This window comes from Pristis pectinata, chromosome 12 (genome assembly GCF_009764475.1).
Source record: "Pristis pectinata isolate sPriPec2 chromosome 12, sPriPec2.1.pri, whole genome shotgun sequence".
Classification (NCBI taxonomy): Eukaryota; Metazoa; Chordata; class Chondrichthyes; order Rhinopristiformes; family Pristidae; genus Pristis; species Pristis pectinata.
This window is the reverse complement of record NC_067416.1, coordinates 30,239,055-30,257,430: the sequence shown is the minus strand read 5'-3', so window position 1 is coordinate 30,257,430 and position 18,376 is coordinate 30,239,055. Positions and strand designations below refer to the sequence as shown.

At 39.7% G+C, this 18,376-nt stretch overlaps 2 protein-coding genes across 7 annotated transcripts in view; one reads left to right on the top strand and one right to left on the bottom strand.

The window, feature by feature from the left end:
• The window catches only part of marchf5 (membrane-associated ring finger (C3HC4) 5), a 55,541-nt gene extending 51,740 nt beyond the window's left edge, over positions 1 to 3,801 (bottom strand). Inside the window, exon 1 of the mRNA XM_052027845.1 lies at positions 3,352 to 3,801. Within this exon, the coding sequence (XP_051883805.1) occupies positions 3,352 to 3,401 (50 nt within the window). The 5' untranslated portion in view covers positions 3,402 to 3,801. The remainder of the gene's footprint in view (positions 1 to 3,351) is intronic.
• A 194-nt stretch (positions 3,802 to 3,995) lies between these two features.
• The window catches only part of cpeb3 (cytoplasmic polyadenylation element binding protein 3), an 85,940-nt gene continuing 71,559 nt past the window's right edge, over positions 3,996 to 18,376 (top strand). For 4 of the 6 annotated variants that reach the window (XM_052027589.1, XM_052027587.1, XM_052027588.1 and 1 more), the window contains exons 1-2: positions 5,681 to 5,772; positions 5,967 to 6,736. In XM_052027589.1, coding sequence (XP_051883549.1) covers positions 5,978 to 6,736 — 759 coding nt within the window. In that variant the 5' untranslated portion in view covers positions 5,681 to 5,772; positions 5,967 to 5,977. Of the gene's footprint in view, positions 4,094 to 5,680; positions 5,773 to 5,966; positions 6,737 to 18,376 lie in introns of those variants that run through there. The other 2 variants (XM_052027584.1, XM_052027586.1) reach the window with 2 other exon arrangements.

Below are 18,376 nucleotides of genomic sequence, written 5' to 3'. Positions count from 1 at the left end.
ACCTTAGGTAGGTGGTCACCCATTCTGTAACTTTTACAACATACAGATACTCAAAAGAAAAATCCTACATCAAAATCTGGTTTAAGTTCTGTGATGTCTATCAATTGCAAAGAAATTCAGAGGTCTCAGTGGGCATTCTGTAATCTCATTTCAAGGTGACCAGAACAGATAGGCTGCAAAATGAGTGAAAAGCTCATTGGTGTAGCCTTCTACATGGATTCCTCAGGTTGTGAATGCATGAGCATAATCCAGATCAAAGATTACCACGAGATGAACTAAATTCAACCACTGGTTGAGGAGTAAAATACTGAGTGAGATGTTGTGACTTCTGACGCCATAAAGAAACATGAAAATTATTTCCCAAGCTGCAGAATGCATACCCACAGCCTGGTCTATAAAGTATCTCAGAAGGACATGCGCAGTTCTGTCCCACACTCTCTATTCAAAGTCCCCAATGATGGAGGATTTCTACTGGAGACATTCCTCTTCACCAGTTAGCAGGATATTTCACCATGGCGTAACCAGGAAGGAAGGAACAGATGGGACAAATAGAATTAATTAACCTTATATCATTGTGCATCTCCAAGTAACCTGATGTGGTGAAAAAACCATAAGGTATACAAGGCATTGAAGAAGAGCTGTGATTAAGTATTTTCTAAAACTTTTCAGAAACCTTTACCCTCAAATACTAGCAGATGCTGTTGTCACAATGTTCCATTTATAAAAATTCACTTAATTAAACTTGCTATTAAAAAATACTTTGCACTACTTTCTGCAACGTTAAGTTTCTAAATGTCATTTCAAAATCAGTTCAGAATCTCTGTCCAAACAAATAAATGATTTAACCATTCAGGAATCCATTGGTGTTTATAATAATTATTTAAATTGAGAGGGCAAGATCATAGCACGAAAAGAAGAGGACATTTGATCCATGGACATATTCTGATGCTCAGAAAGAGTAATCCACCTTTTATTTTACCCTATTCTCAAATATTTCTAATACGCATCTTTTATTGAGTCTGCCACTACACTTCTTGTTGAGCATTCCAAACTACACAAAAAAAGTCTTCTAATTTTCCCCTTTTTCTACTGATAATCTTAAAATTAATGCCTAATATGGAAAAGCTATGGGTGAAGAACTAGCAGTTAAAAAACTGAATACCCTCTTAACATGTTGCATATACATATAGACTTCCCTAGATTAACAAACCCTTTGTTGTGGGGAAAATTTAAATATGTAAGGTACTGTAAACCATTCTGGGATACCAGTTACTATGGATGGTAATAAGTCAGAAGCTAGTCAATCTCCTCCCAGTAAGGACGCAGTGTATCAAAACCAAAGTACCCTTGTTTTAACAAGCTAAAATTTACAACTCACTTATCTAATCACCATTGTTGCCAGATGGAAGAGAGCAGGTGCTCCAGAGAGTTCCCCAATCCCCCCACCCCCATTTTAAACAGTTTGTTTATTTCAGACTCTTTCCCACTAACCTGATCAAAAAAGACATGACTATTACTGCTTTCCACAGGTCTATATTTGAAAGGCATGTTACCAAACATGTTCCTTACCCTTCATTGTGGGAAACAAAACTTTTAAGCCACAAATTAAACTAAATAAAACAATTTGTTGTGATGAAGATTTAAGTGAATGTTTGCTAATGATGGGAGACGTATACTGGACTTTTATTGAATGAGGGAGTCATGCAATACACCTATTTTGCAATAATAAGAGGAACAGCCAGTCAAATTAGGGTGGGAGCTTGTAAAAGCAATGTGGATATAATTTTGGTGTTAATTTTTCAGCCATTAAAATCATTCTGTGCTGATATTGTGTCCACTTGTAAGCATTAGTTTTGCATATTGAAGACATCACTTGAAATAAAAAGCTGTGAAGTGCCAAACTTTCTCATTAAAAGGATAGTTTTGTTGGGTAACTCCTAGTGAAGCCCTGGCTTCTAAGATCACCATAAAAACTAGTCACATAGGAAATTGATACCAATGATGTGTAATATCCTTTCATGCTATTTCTTGTTAATAATCTGAAATTCACAGGTGTCTGGCCAGAAAACAGGATCTGATAGTCTGGATACAATGAAAATAGAAATACAAGATTGTATTTACATAGTGCTTTCCTCACCCACAGAATATCCTTCTGATGAATAGTTACTCTTGTTAAATAGGAAACACTGTAACCAACTTGCAAACAAAACTACATGAATATAATACTTGTAGTCAACTTAAAGTTGGATTTTTTTTCCCTGTTTAGTTATTAACTAATCAACAAGCAAGATTTCTTTGCTCTCAAAAAAAACCTTTGGAGACAGAAACCCCCATAAATGAAATGCAAAGACTTCTTTAGAATGATCACGCATAATTAGCATTAAACCAAAATCTATCCATATGAAAACAAAATTAAAAAAAATCAGACATATTGTACATCTGAAATAAAAACAAAAAATGCTGGAAACACTCAGCAGGTCAAGCAGCATCAGTGGAAAGAGAAAGTTGACAATTCCCTCTCTACAAAATCTACTTTTGGAATGTTTTAATTGGATATTGTTAAATATCAATGAAACTCAATGAAAATTAGCATGAACTTCACCTAAAGAAATTGGCATGATTTCATAAACTCACTGATAAGATTCCATTTAAGTGTTAAATGATCTTATGGAATTGTACACATTCCTTAGTGACATCAAACAGACAAGAAAGGCAGCACTCCATATTTTAAAAGTAGATTAGAGGGGACTTTTTTTTAAACATATAAATAATATTCAAAGTATTGGACAATAAAAAAAAAGTTATCAATAGAAATGTGATTACTGAAATTTAAGACAAGATCGCTCATTTTAACTTCTTCCATCAATTATATTAAGTATTACATAACAAAAATCATTAAAAATAAATGGAAAACGATACTGACATTGGTAAATGTTTATAAATTCTTAAAGATGAAAACTCCTATGTAATACTACCCGGGTAATATATAATATACTGATTATATAATAGGAAGATAATAAAATTTAAAGTTTTACGGTAATAATAAAATCAAATAAGCACCAACATTTCAAATGTACCAAATAATAGCAAGTTTTTCCATGAATACATTTTGTTTATGCCCGTGAGCAAAGACACAAGCGATCAAGCAGCAACACAAACGTGCCCTTCCAAGACTAAAGGGGCCTCTTGACACAAACTATACAACCACCTTTTCGAATGCAAGAACGATTAACGGACGAGATCGGGAACAACAACAACAAAAAAAAAGGTTTCTAAAGCGAAAACCCAGCGAAGGTGAGCGAGTTTTCGGAGGCCGTCGGCAGGCGGACACAAACTGCCCGAATCACTCACCTATCGAGCGGCTGCGACGAGGCCGCCGTGAGATCCACGCCGCCAGACATCTTCCAGAAATCCGTTACCGCTTCCCCTCCACCCCGCCTTCGCTCATCTGAGGCGATTCATGTGAAGGCTTTGCACTGGGCCTCGCGTCCGGCCTCAACCTCACCGCGATCCGCCGGGAATGTTTTCAGGCCGAAGAACAACAACAACAACAACAAAAGCCCTCGGTCCCCACAAACCGGGAGGGGGGTGGCTGAACGCCCGCCTCAGCCGCACTGCTCCCGGCCTACAGCCTAACGCGCACCAACCTAGCTTTAAAACTCCCTCGTCTGAAAAGCACCCGATTATTATGCTTTTTTTTTAATTACAGACGCCTGTTATTTTCAAAACAGAAACCTCCACTTCCAAGCCGCGGCCTCCATTCACTGACTGTGAGGAAATAATAGCACTGAGCCAACCGGAAGTGCGCGCTCCGCCACCCACCACAGCGGAGGAGTCCGTGTCGCCGCGCATGCTGGGAGATGTAGTTTCACCGTCACCAGAGCGCCGTACGTAGCCGCCCGAGTCTGGCGGGGCCAGGACTGCATTTGCCGCAATGCACTGCTTCGCCCATTCAGGCGTACGAATGGGATCCGACAGTCTGGGTTTGCTGGGTCCATGGTTAGTTGGGTAAACCGTTTGGAAGTTTGCGCTGCGCACCAGAACAGAATTGGCACAATTTTCCTTACAAACTAGTTCAAAGTTTCATACTAAGGTAACTCGTATTAGTTGTCAAGAGAAGAATGGAAATCTACAAGAAATCAGCTGCTAAATCCAGAATTACTTTTAAGGATGTAACATAAAATATAAGCATGTTATGACTAAATGTTAATTATAGTGCAATGATTTGAGGGTTGTGATATTGTTTGTTAGTTCTCCATTGTCCAAACAATAAATCCAATCATGTGTTTTAATGATAAGATACAATTCTTGTGACCTTGACCATTACAAGTGTCCAAATCGGCCTTTTTAAGTTATAAAACAATGCTGCATAACAGGCTGTGAATCGGGTAAATAAGGGAACGTGTTTCCATCAATGTCATATTTTCCTTCTAATATACTGTTTTATATAGTTCGTCGGTTAACTTGGATGAATATTTTATTTGTAAAGCTGACCTTTTGTTGTTAGAAACGAAGGATTACCTATGTTTAAGAGAACAATTTATTTAATAGAGCGCTTGTCATTTACGCCCTGCTGGAGATAACTCATTTTTATTCTTCTCGCGTTTTGTATTTAGAACAATGACTGTATCTAATATTGAATTTTTTGGGAAATGCCATTTTTTTTTAAGCTCTGTACGTAACCAATTAAAATGAAACTGGCAACATTTGACATGGATGTGGATACGAGTTGACAATGACCTTGAGGGTCTGGTGCTGCTGACGATAAATAATTATTCTGATTAAAATACACGTGCATTTTAAACATGTTAATTTAGCGACGTTTTGATTTGATTGCTGATTTGCATAGTTGTCAGATTAAAATTTCAATTGAATAATGCCATTATAAAATGTGGAAGAGTATTTTGTAGCTCGTCATTTTGATATCAGTCTTTTTATTTATATGATTTGTCCTTCAGAAAGTAGAATTAGGAGTTGTCCAATCGTTGTTTGGCGTGCAAACCAAGGAGCCATTTTATATATATATATATATATATATATAAAACATTTGTTAGTGTGGATAAATGGCGTAAATATGCTGCACGAGAAATGACAATACGCAGGAGATTTTGGGACATTGTAAAATCTCATTGTGCTTGGGGCTGGAAATCTAATTCTTGTCAATAATATGCAGACATGAATAAAATGGACAAGGTCATAAGTTACGTGTCAAATGAGCTTTTGCTGCTTTAAGGGCGGGTTGTTTCATTTAGTTTGTTATATGAAGTCGTATTTTCAACGAATCGCCTATTCATTTAACGTTGGGAGATAATTTTGGTGCAAAACAGGCTGTTGTTTACTCGATTTAGGCAGGTTTCTCTTTCTGCATCTCCTTCTCCCCACCCCCTTCCAGTTGGTCAGGGAGTTTAAATAAAATGCAGTATGGTGCCCACAGCTGCAACACCAGATATTTATTTTAGATTGCCTGTACGCCAGTGACAAAAATACACACATTGGACTTCGCTGGACTGTAAATTTAATGTTAGATCTTGAAAGTGATCGGGTGATTTAAATTTTAAAATGCATTTTAACCTTCTGAAGGACGCAGGACTATTTATTGACGTATGTAAATTAGCGAAGGGCTTTGAAAGCTCTTGAACAGGAACAAGAATCAGTTTCACATTGCGGGTGAGAGCTGAAGTTCCGGTGTAAAGAAAGACGTGGCGAAATTGGTGAATATCTGTGCCCGCATCCCAAATCTCTCATTCCGAGGGCAAACCAGAACACGAAAGGGTGAAGCCGCTCCTCCTTCTTTCAAAAGAGAACTATTAATATTGCTCCCCACCCCCTCCCCCCACCGCCCCTCTGCTAAATGGGGGATTACAGATTTGCTTTACAGTCACCTAGCAATAATACAGGATTTTCGCCGGCGCCGGAGTACCAGAACACAGCTAATAATAATGCGTCTTTGTTTTTTCCTGTTTCAGCTCCGCAAACCATGCAGGATGATTTACTGATGGACAAAAGCAAACCCCAGCAGCTTTCACCAAGGTCAGAGCAAAGCACCGAAGCCGCAGAAACCCCCAAATCAGAAGAGAGCTCCGTGAGTATAAACGCCCCGGTTTCTGGCCAGAATAAAGAGAAGGCGCAGATGGAATCGCCAATTTTGCCCGGTTTGAGCTTTCAACCCCAGGAGCCTGGTACCTCCTTGTCCCCTTCGTTCAGTACGTGGTCCACCGGTACCACCAACACCGTAGATGATAGCTTTTTCCAAGGGATCCCGCCAGTGAATGGGACGATGCTGTTCCAAAATTTCACTCACGTCAACCCGGTTTTCGGTGGCACTTTCTCGCCGCAGATCGGTCTGGCTCAACAGACACAGCACCACCAAGCCGCCCAACAGCAACAGCAGCAGAGGAGGTCGCCGGTCAGCCCGCAGGCTCCCTTCGCCCAACGCAGCGCCTACAGCCACCAGCCCATCATGACAAGCAAGCCCTCTTCGGCTTGGAACAACCACCAGAACACGACCTGGAGCACTGCCCCCAACCCTTGGAGCGGGCTACAAGCCAGGGATCCCCGGCGAGCCGTTGGGGTGCCGTCCCCTCTCAATCCCATCTCTCCGCTCAAGAAACCCTTCTCCAGCAATGTGATCGCCCCTCCTAAGTTCCCTCGAACTGCACCCACATTGAACCCCAAGTCTTGGATGGACGACAACGCCTTTAGGACGGACAACAACAACGGCATGTTGCAATTTCAGGTACAGTAATGCGTTCTCGAATATTTTCTTCATAACCAGATGTACAAAAGACGCGTTAGGACATGACCTTCACAGCCATATTGTAGTGCCATATTTAAGGGACGTGACATTGCAGTGAAAATACCGCATCTGTTCTTTACAGCCGGTCAGTTACAAAGATCAGCCCAAATACATCCTCGGTTGCTATGATCATGCTCTTGTCACCGTCTAACACCAAGGTTCTTTGTGAACCCCTACTCCCAAAAAATCTTGGCTGAAAAGCAATGGGCCCAGATGCCTTCAACACTTGTTTAATTTATGCAGCGTTTTCACTATGTTGCCAATAATTTTTGCTGCTTATTTAAAATTGAGACTATCGTTATCATTGTTCACTGACTGTCTAAAGTATAAGAGAGAAATTTTAAATATAGTAAAATATATGTTAGTTTAGGAAAAATTCAGCGGCCGTACTGTTTGGAAGCATTAGCTGTAGACAACACTATCATCCGGTAGGCCCCCCATTGCGGTCAGCGAAGATTACAATTTTTGAAGAATCCTGTACGTGTTTAATTTTCTCTAATTCATTTTGGCATTATGGCGACTGCTGACCCTTTTTTTAAGGCCGCTTTGTTTGGACAATTGTTTTGACGTCAAACATTTAGAGGTGGAGCAAAATCCTTGATCATAAAGTATTCCAGTTGTATAAAGCAAAGGAACGGTAGTTTCTGTGATATTCTCACGTATTTGCTGTAGTGTTTGCAGCATGCAAAGAGAATGTTAAGCATTACATTTATCTTTTTCAATAAAATAATACCAAGGTGCTTTTTTTTTATCCTATATTACTGTGGTTGGGTTTCTTGTATCACTGATGTCCTTGGATATATATTACATCCATTTACATATTTCCATACAATTTAAAAAAGAGAAGGTACAACAATTGGGTCAGAAGTTTGAAATTTTGCTGGGAGAATATCCTTTACTGTAAGAAGAGTAGAAATTAATTACAAAATGGGAGAGAGTGATACTGTGCACTGTTGCGCAGAACCTAAACAAACATGTCAAATTCTGCATTGCATTTACTTGTTAATGGAGCGTGCAGAAGGAAAAGGACAACTTAGCTGGTCTGAAGAATGTAATATTGTATACCTGGGTGGTATCAACTATGGCTTGTTATGATGTTTTGTGATAAAGTATTATCTGTTGACAAGACGCATCCAATTCCTAGGTGCTGGTGTATGTTTCATAGCTTGCATTTGATCTTTGTGAGCTGACAATGTCAAACCCATTATTTTCATAGATTTCAAATTACAATATTTTTTCCATTTTAAAATGAATCCAAAACCTTCAGTTTGCGGGTTGTGAATGCTCAGTTTGGAATAGCAAGCTGACCCTAAAAAAAAATGACATTACAGTTCAGTTTGATTGTAGCAATGGAGTTTGCTGTATATCTGACCATGATAAATTATTTTGATGATTATCATCACTTTCACTGTATTCTGTCAGGGTAATCTTATACAAAACTGCATTTTTACTGAGAACGGTACACTAGTAAGTAGTGTTAAATTGTATGTGTTGATATACAAACCCAGTTCTGCTCAGTGATGTGAAATGGAGGATGAGGAAATGGAGACCATGTATCAGTGTTACAGTAGCAGAGAAGTTTACCAGATGCTGATTAATTTTTATAATTAAATGCAGTGCAAGGTCTGGTTTACTGTTTTTAATTTACCTATGGTAATCTGTGCTCCAATTAAAAGCCTACGTAATTGAACATTGTATGTATTGAAATACATATATAATGTGCAAAACTAAGACTGTTTCCAGACAGCTTTTATTTGAGTTCATTTATTAATGAGGCAAACAAAAATGCACATTTATTAAGTTTTATACAACTTGATTTGTTTAATATCCTAGATATGGAAATAACTTAAAGTAACTGTGATTGTTTTATGTCAATACAGAACACTTTTACTCAAAAGATTGTGTAATTGAGGGTATTGACTGCAACTGGTTTTCTCTTGGAACAGGACTGGAATAGCAAGACTAAATGTGGTGTTTTGCTCTAATACACTGATCGAGGTTAACCTTGCCCTGGGTTTAGTAGACTGTGTTTGAATTAGCCCAGCCTATGTCTGTTTGCAGATGCAGTAATTGGTTATCCTTGATATATCTGATAAGCTTTGAGGTTAGCAATCAGATGCAAGTCATAAATACTTTGCTTTGTAATTATGTGCTTGTGCATCCATGGAAAATGTAAATGTTTTGAAAACTTCAAGTAATATACATCTGAGAGTGTATGAATATCTTTTGTGAATGTATATAAATGTCAGTTGAGAGAAGATGGAGTGTGTGTGTGTGTGCGCTCAATCAATTCATTATAAAGGTCTTTAGTAAGCTAGATTCAAAAACCTGCTTCATTAATTCAGTTAGCAACTGTAGACTGTAGCAACATTAGAGCAGGTTACAGTAAAATTGAATGTAAATTGCAATGTCAAAATTTCCCAATGTAAAGCCATTGACATTGAATTATGACCAAAACAGGTGACTATAGTAAGTAGTTAGAGGATGAGAGATGCATGCCCTAGACATCTGGGCACAAACTCAATTTTGCTGCACCATCGATCGTTTATGGGCACTTGTGTATCAGCTGGTCTTTGCCTCTGGTCACAATGACTTGGAGGTACAGCTAATTTATGTTTATTACTATTACTCGGTGCATTAACTTACATTGGCTACAAACCCAGAAAAGGGAGTAAGGATTAGAAAGTAATAATTTGCAGTCTGAAGTAGAATGCATTTTGGTGCACTTAATTGCACTACATAGAGACTTTTGAAACACAGTGCCAATTCTGGGATGTAGGATATCTGAGGGATCCAAGGGAATCTTACAATTGAGGGAAGATCTGAGGAAGGAAGATACTTGGATCCAGCAGGGCCAAGGAGGGGAATTGGGAACTTGGTTGGGGAAGAAAAAGTTTGGCTCAAATGAAGATTCCAAGCATTTAGTAAGTGTGGGGTTGCAGAATCAGCCATCGTATAGATGGTGGATTTGAAAAGCAAAATAAATAGGTAAATGGGTTTAATATTGTCACATGTACCGAGGTACAGTGAAAAACTTGTTTTACATGCTGTCCACACAGAGCATTTTATTACAACAGTACAATGAGGTAGTGCAAGGGAAAACAACAGTAGAATGCAGAATAGTGTTACAGTTAGAGAAAGTGCAGGTAGACAATAAGGTGCAAGACCGTAACAAGGTAGATTGTGAGGTCAAGAGTCCATTTATTGTACTAGGGGACCATTTAATACTCTTATAACAGTGGGATAGAAGCTGTCCTAGAGGCTGATGATATCTGCTTTCAGCTTTTGTAACTTCTGCCCAATGGGAGGGGGAGAAGAGAGAATGTCTGGGGTGGGTGGGGTCTTTGATTATGCTGGCTGCTTTACTGAGGCAGTGAGAAGTGTAGACAGAGTCCATGGAGGGGGGGCTGGTTTCTGTGATATTCTGAGCTGTGTCCACAACTCCCTGCAGTTTCTTGCAGTCACGGGCAGAGCAGTTGCCATACCAAGCTGTGATGCGTCTGGATAGGATGCTTTCTATGGTGTATCAATAGAAATTGGTAAGGGTCAAAGGGGACATGCCATATTTCTTTAGCCTCCTGAGGAAGCAGAGGCACTGGTGTGCTTTCTTGGCCATAGAGTCTACGTGGTTGGACCAGGACAGGCTATTGGTAATGTTAATTATGCTGGAAATCTGAAATAAAAACAAAAAATGCTGGTGATGCTCAGCAGGTTAAGCAGCATTTGTGAGAAGAGAAACTGAGTTAATATTTCAGGTTGTTGATCATTCATCAGAACTGCAAAAGTGAGAAAGTTGAGTTGCAGGGAGGAGGCAGGGTGGAGTGAACAAAAGGAATGTCTGTGGTAGGGTGGAACCAAGGTTGTCTTGGTGATCAAATTGCCCTTGGTGCCATCTGAGAGAGCTGGAAACATTTGTGTAGGAAAGAGATGTGGTTGTGGAAGTGAATGTTGGTAACAAAAACAAGAGAAACAAAGGGTGAGCCAGCTAAAAGAGTTAGAAGGAAATACTATTAAAGAAAGGAACAGAGCTGCTTCAAGGTCTTGGAGGAGGGCACGGTGGAAAATGGTGCAAAGAGGAAAGGGCATGAGCGTAAATGGGGCTCATTTCAAACAACTGAATTTAGTTGAGAGGTGGATGCTATCACTGATAAGTAGATGACGATGAAAGATTAGGTGCTGCAAGAGCTGAAAAAACAGGATGGAAAAAGCGTCAGCTTTTGCTTATTAAGCTCCAACATCAAAGAGTTCCTGATCCACCCACAGTCCCCTTTTGACCCCAAGGGATCCCTTACTAAAGCTTTCCTATGTTTAATCTCTTCCTTTACAATTTGTCTGGATGCTCTCTTTGTAAACTTAATACATGTTTGTGTTCATATAGGATACCACTAAAATAAAATGGGAAGTGTTGCCTGGCTGGTGGATTGTAATGACTTGAGGCGGGCTGCCTAAGAAGTAAATACTGAATATAGTAAAAAAAAAAGTACACTATCAATTTTTCCTAATATTCTCTCTGTAACCATGAAGGAATACTTGAAACTAAGTTCCTCAGTGGGCCTTTTTACATTATTTTGAACCATTAATTTAAAATCCTGTCCTAGACACTATTATTTTCCTGTCTTTAAGTTCCTCTCCCTGTGCAGAACACAAACCCTCAGTTATAATTTCCATCCCTAATTCTTTGCTGACTCCTTTCTAATCTTTCCCCACTTTTATTTCTTCACCCCTCTCCTTTTTCTGTCCATCTTCCTAAATTCTAGGCTTCTGCTTTTCCTGCCATACCCCTTCTTTCATCTCTGTTGTACCCTTGCTGTTACAGCTCATCTTTCTCCTCACTGTACACCTCTCTGCCCTCCTTCCTAGTCTATTGGCAGTGATTCTCAGATATTGTTATCTGTTCTTGCTTTTACATTACCTGTTCTTTCCCCTCATACTTGGCACCTGCATCTTACCCTTGCTCTTCTTCCCTCTTGTCCCCTTGTCACACTTAGTCTTTTAATACCTATGCTTGCAGTCTTTTAATACCTATCTTCCTACATTTCCCTGTGCTTTTAATCTTACTTGTGTGATCTCTTGTGGACTTGATTTGTCCTCTGTGAAAACTTGCACTCTTCCCTTCTTTCTCCTTGTTCTGTTTTTCTTGATGGGCAGACAATACTCAGTCTCCCAGTTTGCTTCTGACACCCTTTCCTCCATGTGTCTGCTTGTTCTCTTCCTGAAGAATTCGCTCTGGTTGCAGGCTCTGCTCATGCCATCCAAATGTGCTGATACATTTTCCATTATTTTGCTGCACAGGTGCCTCTATTTCCTGCCCTCTGTGTGCACTCTGTCTCTTTCTCTCACATGTAAAAACATTCTTGTGTTTCTGAAATTCTATTTTCCGTATTCTTTACTCTCTACTCAGTCCCAGTCTCGTCCATCAATTTTTCATCTGCAATCCTTTTCTTCGCTAACATTTTCATGTGTTTATTTCCTTGCTCTCTCTCCCTTCTGTGTATCATTTTCTCATTTTGACGGCCTTTGGTTCTCTCCTGCTTCACTCCCATACCCCTTGTCTTATTCACCCTTGTGGACCCTTTGCTTTCCCTCCCTTCTATATTTTTAGTTGTACAACTTCTCGGTTATATCTCTCTTGCTACCTTGCATGCATACTCTCTGGAGATTACATTGAGTACTACAGGAAAACGGACGTGGATATTGCAATGAGCACTTATTGCAAGTAGTGTGCAAACTTTATGCTGTCTGCTGATTGATGTGATCAAAGTATTGGGTCAATATTGATTATGTTCTTTAGTTAATTAATGTAGCAGAGAGCACAATTTGTGAATGGGTGCCACAAATTTTAAGTAGCCTGCACAAACCTAATCTAGTCTGGGTCTCCATTAGGACAGATGCTTGCATCCTTTAAGACCCTTTGAAGGTTGTGTAGGCAAATACAACTTTGTCAAATGGACATAATGCAAATGAAGATGTGGGATCCACACTTTTTAAGGGTGGCTTTGGTGGAGGAGAGAGAAAAGACAGGTGAAATGATTGATCTATGGGAGGTCCTGCTAGCACAGAACTGCAAAGGCAATGGGAGGACATAGCTTAGAATGTAATTCCCTGGAGCCAAGCACTGAGAACCTGAATGTAGTACCATAACAACTTCAACGACTTCTTACACATTAGTTCATCTGTGAATGTGATATTCTGCCATTGTATAGCTTTGCATAGTGTTCCATGGACCGCACCCCAATCATTTATATACCAACAACCTGTATGAATAACACTTCATACCTAATGTTCACTTAGTGTACCACACCCTCAACAACTAGTACAGCTGCAAACCTCACACCCATTTTCCCAGGTGGTGCACACTCCTAGTTACTCAACAATGACTGCCACGTACCCAAGTACATTATGCAATGTTCACCAACATATTTCCCCCTTTTGCAGAACAAAGTGGTGCATTATCACTGGCATGAATAGCCAATCAACTGGCATCAGATGTGGCTAAGTCACCTCAAGGAGATGATACTGTCCAAAATTAGAATGGTTGTAACGAAGGCCACAGACAGTGAAGCAATTGAAACTTCTCCTCCATCTCTTGCTACATCCCACTTATCCTACAATCTCTTACCTACTAGCTGCACGTGACATAAACGTGCACATCCCCTCACCATAATCTTGCTTCTTTATCTATTTACATAGCCAGGTAAAAAGCTGGTGTGTGGTGATGCAGCTGCAAGAAGAGAATGAAGGTGCAGAAACACCACCAGTTGATCTGGCATCTCACCCAGCAGCTCAGAAAATTTCGCTCAAAGTTCAGCGTGGCACTAATGGCCTGCAGTCTGGGCAGAGAAAAAGAAATGTAGCATAGAAGAGTGGGGTCACAGATGAGTTCTGCAACAAAGGACTCCTGTAAGGATTTCAATGGGACAATCTGCAGAAAAAGACTGATGAACACCTATGATGAAATACTTGGGGCACAGGCACGGCTGCCTGAAAGCAGGCAGCAACCTTGCATGGAGCTTTGCAGGGAGCTTGGACTTCACTTTTTCAGAATGGGAGCAGTGAATAATTTTACAAGCATACTTGTGGAGACGGCCATAAAACAATGCTTTGCAGGGAGCTTGGACCTCACTTTTTCAGAATGGGAGCAGTGAATAATTTTACAAGCATACTTGTGGAGACGGCCATAAAACAATGCATTATCAGCCATAGTCGCACAATGCATCTGCTGCAGTGAAAATTCGGGCAACGTCCAAAGGGTTTTGAGGGTCTAACGTGGCTTTGTAGTCCTACAACCTGTGTTACAACCAAGTACTAGGATTGCTGAGATGCTACCCAGGGTGTGACAATGGCTCTGGGCCACAGCACAAACTGGCTATTCTCCCTCGGGTTGACAGCATTTGCCTTCCTTGCAAGAGATTAAAAGCAATCAGCATTTGTCATTCCAGCATCAATTCTCTTGCTGTTTGCAGGTAAGCAGCCAACCCAGCTTCTACTATTCACATCAAGAAGGCACTACATGAGGCTGTCTCACTGGGCCAATGGCTGTCCGAGTCATCTGACAAATCCATCTGCAGTCTCCACTGCATCACCATCCTTCTGCTAGCTATGCTGCAGTTATTGGGGTAGCACTGGTTAGGAGCACTAGGTAAGGAAAAGGTACAGAGAATATAAGCTTCGAATATACATAAGGCTTTTTAGTTGAAGCTGTCCTGGGTGTTTCACAAATCTTAATGGACAAAATTGTTTTGGTTTAAGGTGTTTAATTTGGTTTTGGTTTATATTTTTTGAATTCTGGATATTGTACTGTGATGGTCAGCAACAGAAAGGAACAAACATGCGGAATTGGGTTAATGGTCCTTGTTGGTACAGCCAAATTAAAGGGCTGTTTGTCTTTTCCTCTATCTCCTCTTTGTTCAGTTCATGATTGAGGCTGTGCCCTCATGACGGTGAGGCTGTGCACCATATAGTAAACTACTGGCTAGTTCTATAGAGCTACTGGGCAATCCAAGGAGTGAATCTTTGGTTTCGAAGGACATTGTGTGTGGGTGTGGCAGCATGTCTTTCGTAGAACATAGTGCAGCACCGGACAGGCCATTTGGCCCACGATGTTGTGCCGATCTCGATTCCAATTTATACTAAATGTCCTCCTGTGTATCATCCATATACTCTCACATGTGTGCACATCAGAGTTGGGTCAAGCAAAAGCCCTTGTTTCCCAGAAGCCCCTCATTGGTTAGCCATAGAGATTCAAATATCATTGATGTGGTGGATTGCCTGAATATGAAAGGATTTTGACTGCTGACTGGATACTGGCCATTGACTAGCATTTTTTTGGTGGGCATGGTCATACACTAACAGGACATTTTGGGGGTTAAACTGAATGCAGTGCTGGGTTGAGATGCGGCATCCACAAAAACTGGGTTGAGATGCAGCATCCACAAAATGATTAGCTTTCAGTCAATGACGGCATGTTGTATCAGGAAGTCCACAATGTTTGCTCGCCTTTGCCTACTGGCCTTTTGCAAGGAAGAATAAGGTGCATTCAACTAACTTGATTCAGAGAGGATATGAGACTTTTCTGAAGCAACAGTGTACAGAAAACCACAATGTTACAGACATCTCCAACTCCAGTTTGGAAGGAGCTGGATGTGAAGAAGTTCATGGTTAATGTGATCTTGGTCGTCACTGGCGAAGCAATGTTCATGTCAATGCAGTTTTAGTTCCGGTTGGGCCATATGGCGCATATTATTCTCTTTGCTGAATCTCTGGTATTTAATGCATTGTTCTTTGCTGAGGTAGACTTAGTGGTTATTCTCTTCTCTTAAGATCCTTCTCTCCCTCCTTCTAGAAGCTTTTACAATCCTCACCTTCTTCCATATTCTGTGTTACATTGCAGTCTGCAAAGAATGGTCGTTAAAGCACAGGAGTCCTAGAGCAACATGGTATTACAGAAGCCTTGAAATCAGAGTTCAGCACAGACACAGCTCTTCCTGCACTACCTGCAATTTGAATAGAAATTTAGAAGCACCAAGAACTAATTGAAAACTCTTTAAAACAAAATCAATGGCAGCAACAACTGATATGATCCCTGTAAAACAGCACAAGTAAAATCCTTTCTGCTGAAAGCTTGATCTTAGGCAGGTGTACTGCATGTGATGTTAGTTACATTGTCGAGGCCCATTTTGTCATTGCAGGCTCGATGTTACTGTTACCTGCTGATTGCTGTTACAATCTCTCTATGCTGCATGTTTCCAGCAAGCCAGAGCTGCTTGCACAGTCCTATGCTTCCCAAAATGGCAGATGGCATGATTTATGCTAGAAACATTTACATGTGCGTTGCATGTCAAATAGGACACAAATCTGCAGCTGTAGCACCCATGGGCATATGCATGCAAATTTTGCAGTTATTGCTATTTGCTCTTTCTCTCTCTTCCAGTCGTGCATGTGCCCTTCTACTTTGTATTCTTCTTTTGAATACTCCTCTTGATTGTACGTTCGTCCATTCTTTGTATGGTGCAAGTGATTTAGGCCAGTGCATTACCAAACATTTTTTTTAAAAGAAAGATTGTAAGCAATTTGATAAACACTGTACAGTTTGTTCCATTGACAGTATAGGGAATGGGATGAAATTACTGTACATATCTTACAAGAAGATTCTGATTCAAGTAATTTTGGCTGACAAACCGACATATTTTAATTGTAGATTTAATTTAATTGATCATTTTCTAAAATGGGTTTGGGCGAATCAACAGCCATGAAGTTATTACATGGTAAACAGCATCAGCAGTGAGAGAGTAGCAAAGCAAAGTCTTATATTGATCATCAGGGCTTGGAAAGAAAGTGTTTAATGATTTGCGCAGAATTTTTGATGTATTGGAATGTCAGATGACCTGGGTCTAATTCTATCAGGAAGAGTTGTCTTTAAATAGTTTAATTGCATATACTGTACAATGGAGAACATGAGGAGCAAAACAATTTAGGATGAGTTTTAATGAAACTGGTTTATGTGAAGCTCAAGAGCATAGTGTGTGACTGTTGCATAATATCTGTATTGCACTTTTGAAATCTTTTAGATTCCTTTTTCATCTTTGTCTGGAATTGTTCAGCCATTATGTATTGCTGTGAATCATTTAGAGGACAGCATTCAATGATTAAATCTGAGTAAGCATTATCATCTTTTAATTCTATTAACATCTGCTTAGTTTTGTTGCTGTTTTATCTCTGTCTTGGCATTTTCCGCTGTTGCTTATGTGCATTTTGGACCATACGTCATTAGTTAATATTTCCTTGAGTGTTGGGGTGGGGGGGAGGAAGAAAGTCCTCATTTGCAATATGTTATGTATAAAGAATAGTAGGTATTTTGACTTGGAGAGAGGTTCTGAACAAATGTCTGAATTTAATCATTCTTAAATGGACCTTTTAAGCAACAACAATTGTATAATATTATGGATGTGGGTAATCAACTAAACTCTAAGCCCACATTGTTGTTTGCCCTTTTAGTGGTCTAGGTATAAAATTCTCATAATGTGGTTGGTCTAGCAAGAAACTCTAATGTGCATCATTTGTTTGTTGAAACAGGAATCACCATCATTAGCAGTGTATTCAGGTTGGTTTAAGTTGGACAAATATAAATATCCTCATGCATGTGCATTTTTTTAAAAAAAAAAGCAAATAATTCTGAACATGTAATCTTTTAGCAAGTGTTCCAGATTTCTGGTTCTGAATGAAGGTGATCCTAGTGCAATTCTTGCAGTAAGTCGCATGTTAAAATATTATCTATTTTCCATTGTCCTTCCCATGTTCTCTCCCTCTACTTACCGAGGATGTGACTAGTGGCATGGGGAAATCATTTGTGCTTAGTAGTTAATGAATCGTTTGTGGTGGTACCTGAGAATAGATGAGAGAATATTTGGGATGTTTGATGCCAGAATGACCTTTTCCTAAATTCACAAATCCAGGTAATTTGCAGTTCCTTAAACTACTGAGGCCAATCAATCCGTGGGCTCCAGATCAGGACCATTTTTGTAAGATGTTTGGTTTTTGCATCTTGTCTTTGGGACAGATATATGAGCCAAGTTTTCACTGAACACAAAAACATAAGAGCAAGAACAGACCCTGTTAATTTACTCGTATTCTGTTTTCTCCCTGTTTAGTCATTGCTGGTCCCTTAATCAGCAGGCCTAGCACTGGAGTTTGTTTGCTTTCTCCATGCTATTTTAAGCCACAGTCCCATTCATTTGTCATTTTTTTGTGTGTGAAGACTTTTGTGAATTTAAAAATATGCAAGGGGCTAAGTGTAGTTATGTCTCATTTATTTCATGGTGATTCTTATGGTGGATGAAGATATGAAGTTCAATGAACAATTCTTTATCAGGATGTTGAATTAGTAATGCAAATGCACAATATGGTATTCTGGGAATTTTTACCTGTGTTTTGTGTATCATGTTCTGCAGTGCTGTCCAAATCAGGTTGGGCATTTAACATTTTTTTTTAAAGCCAGGAATACATTTTGCATAAAATACACAAAGCTGGAAATGCTGTTGCTAAACAGAGCTATGCAAAAGAGAATTGGAGTTTGTGTTTTTC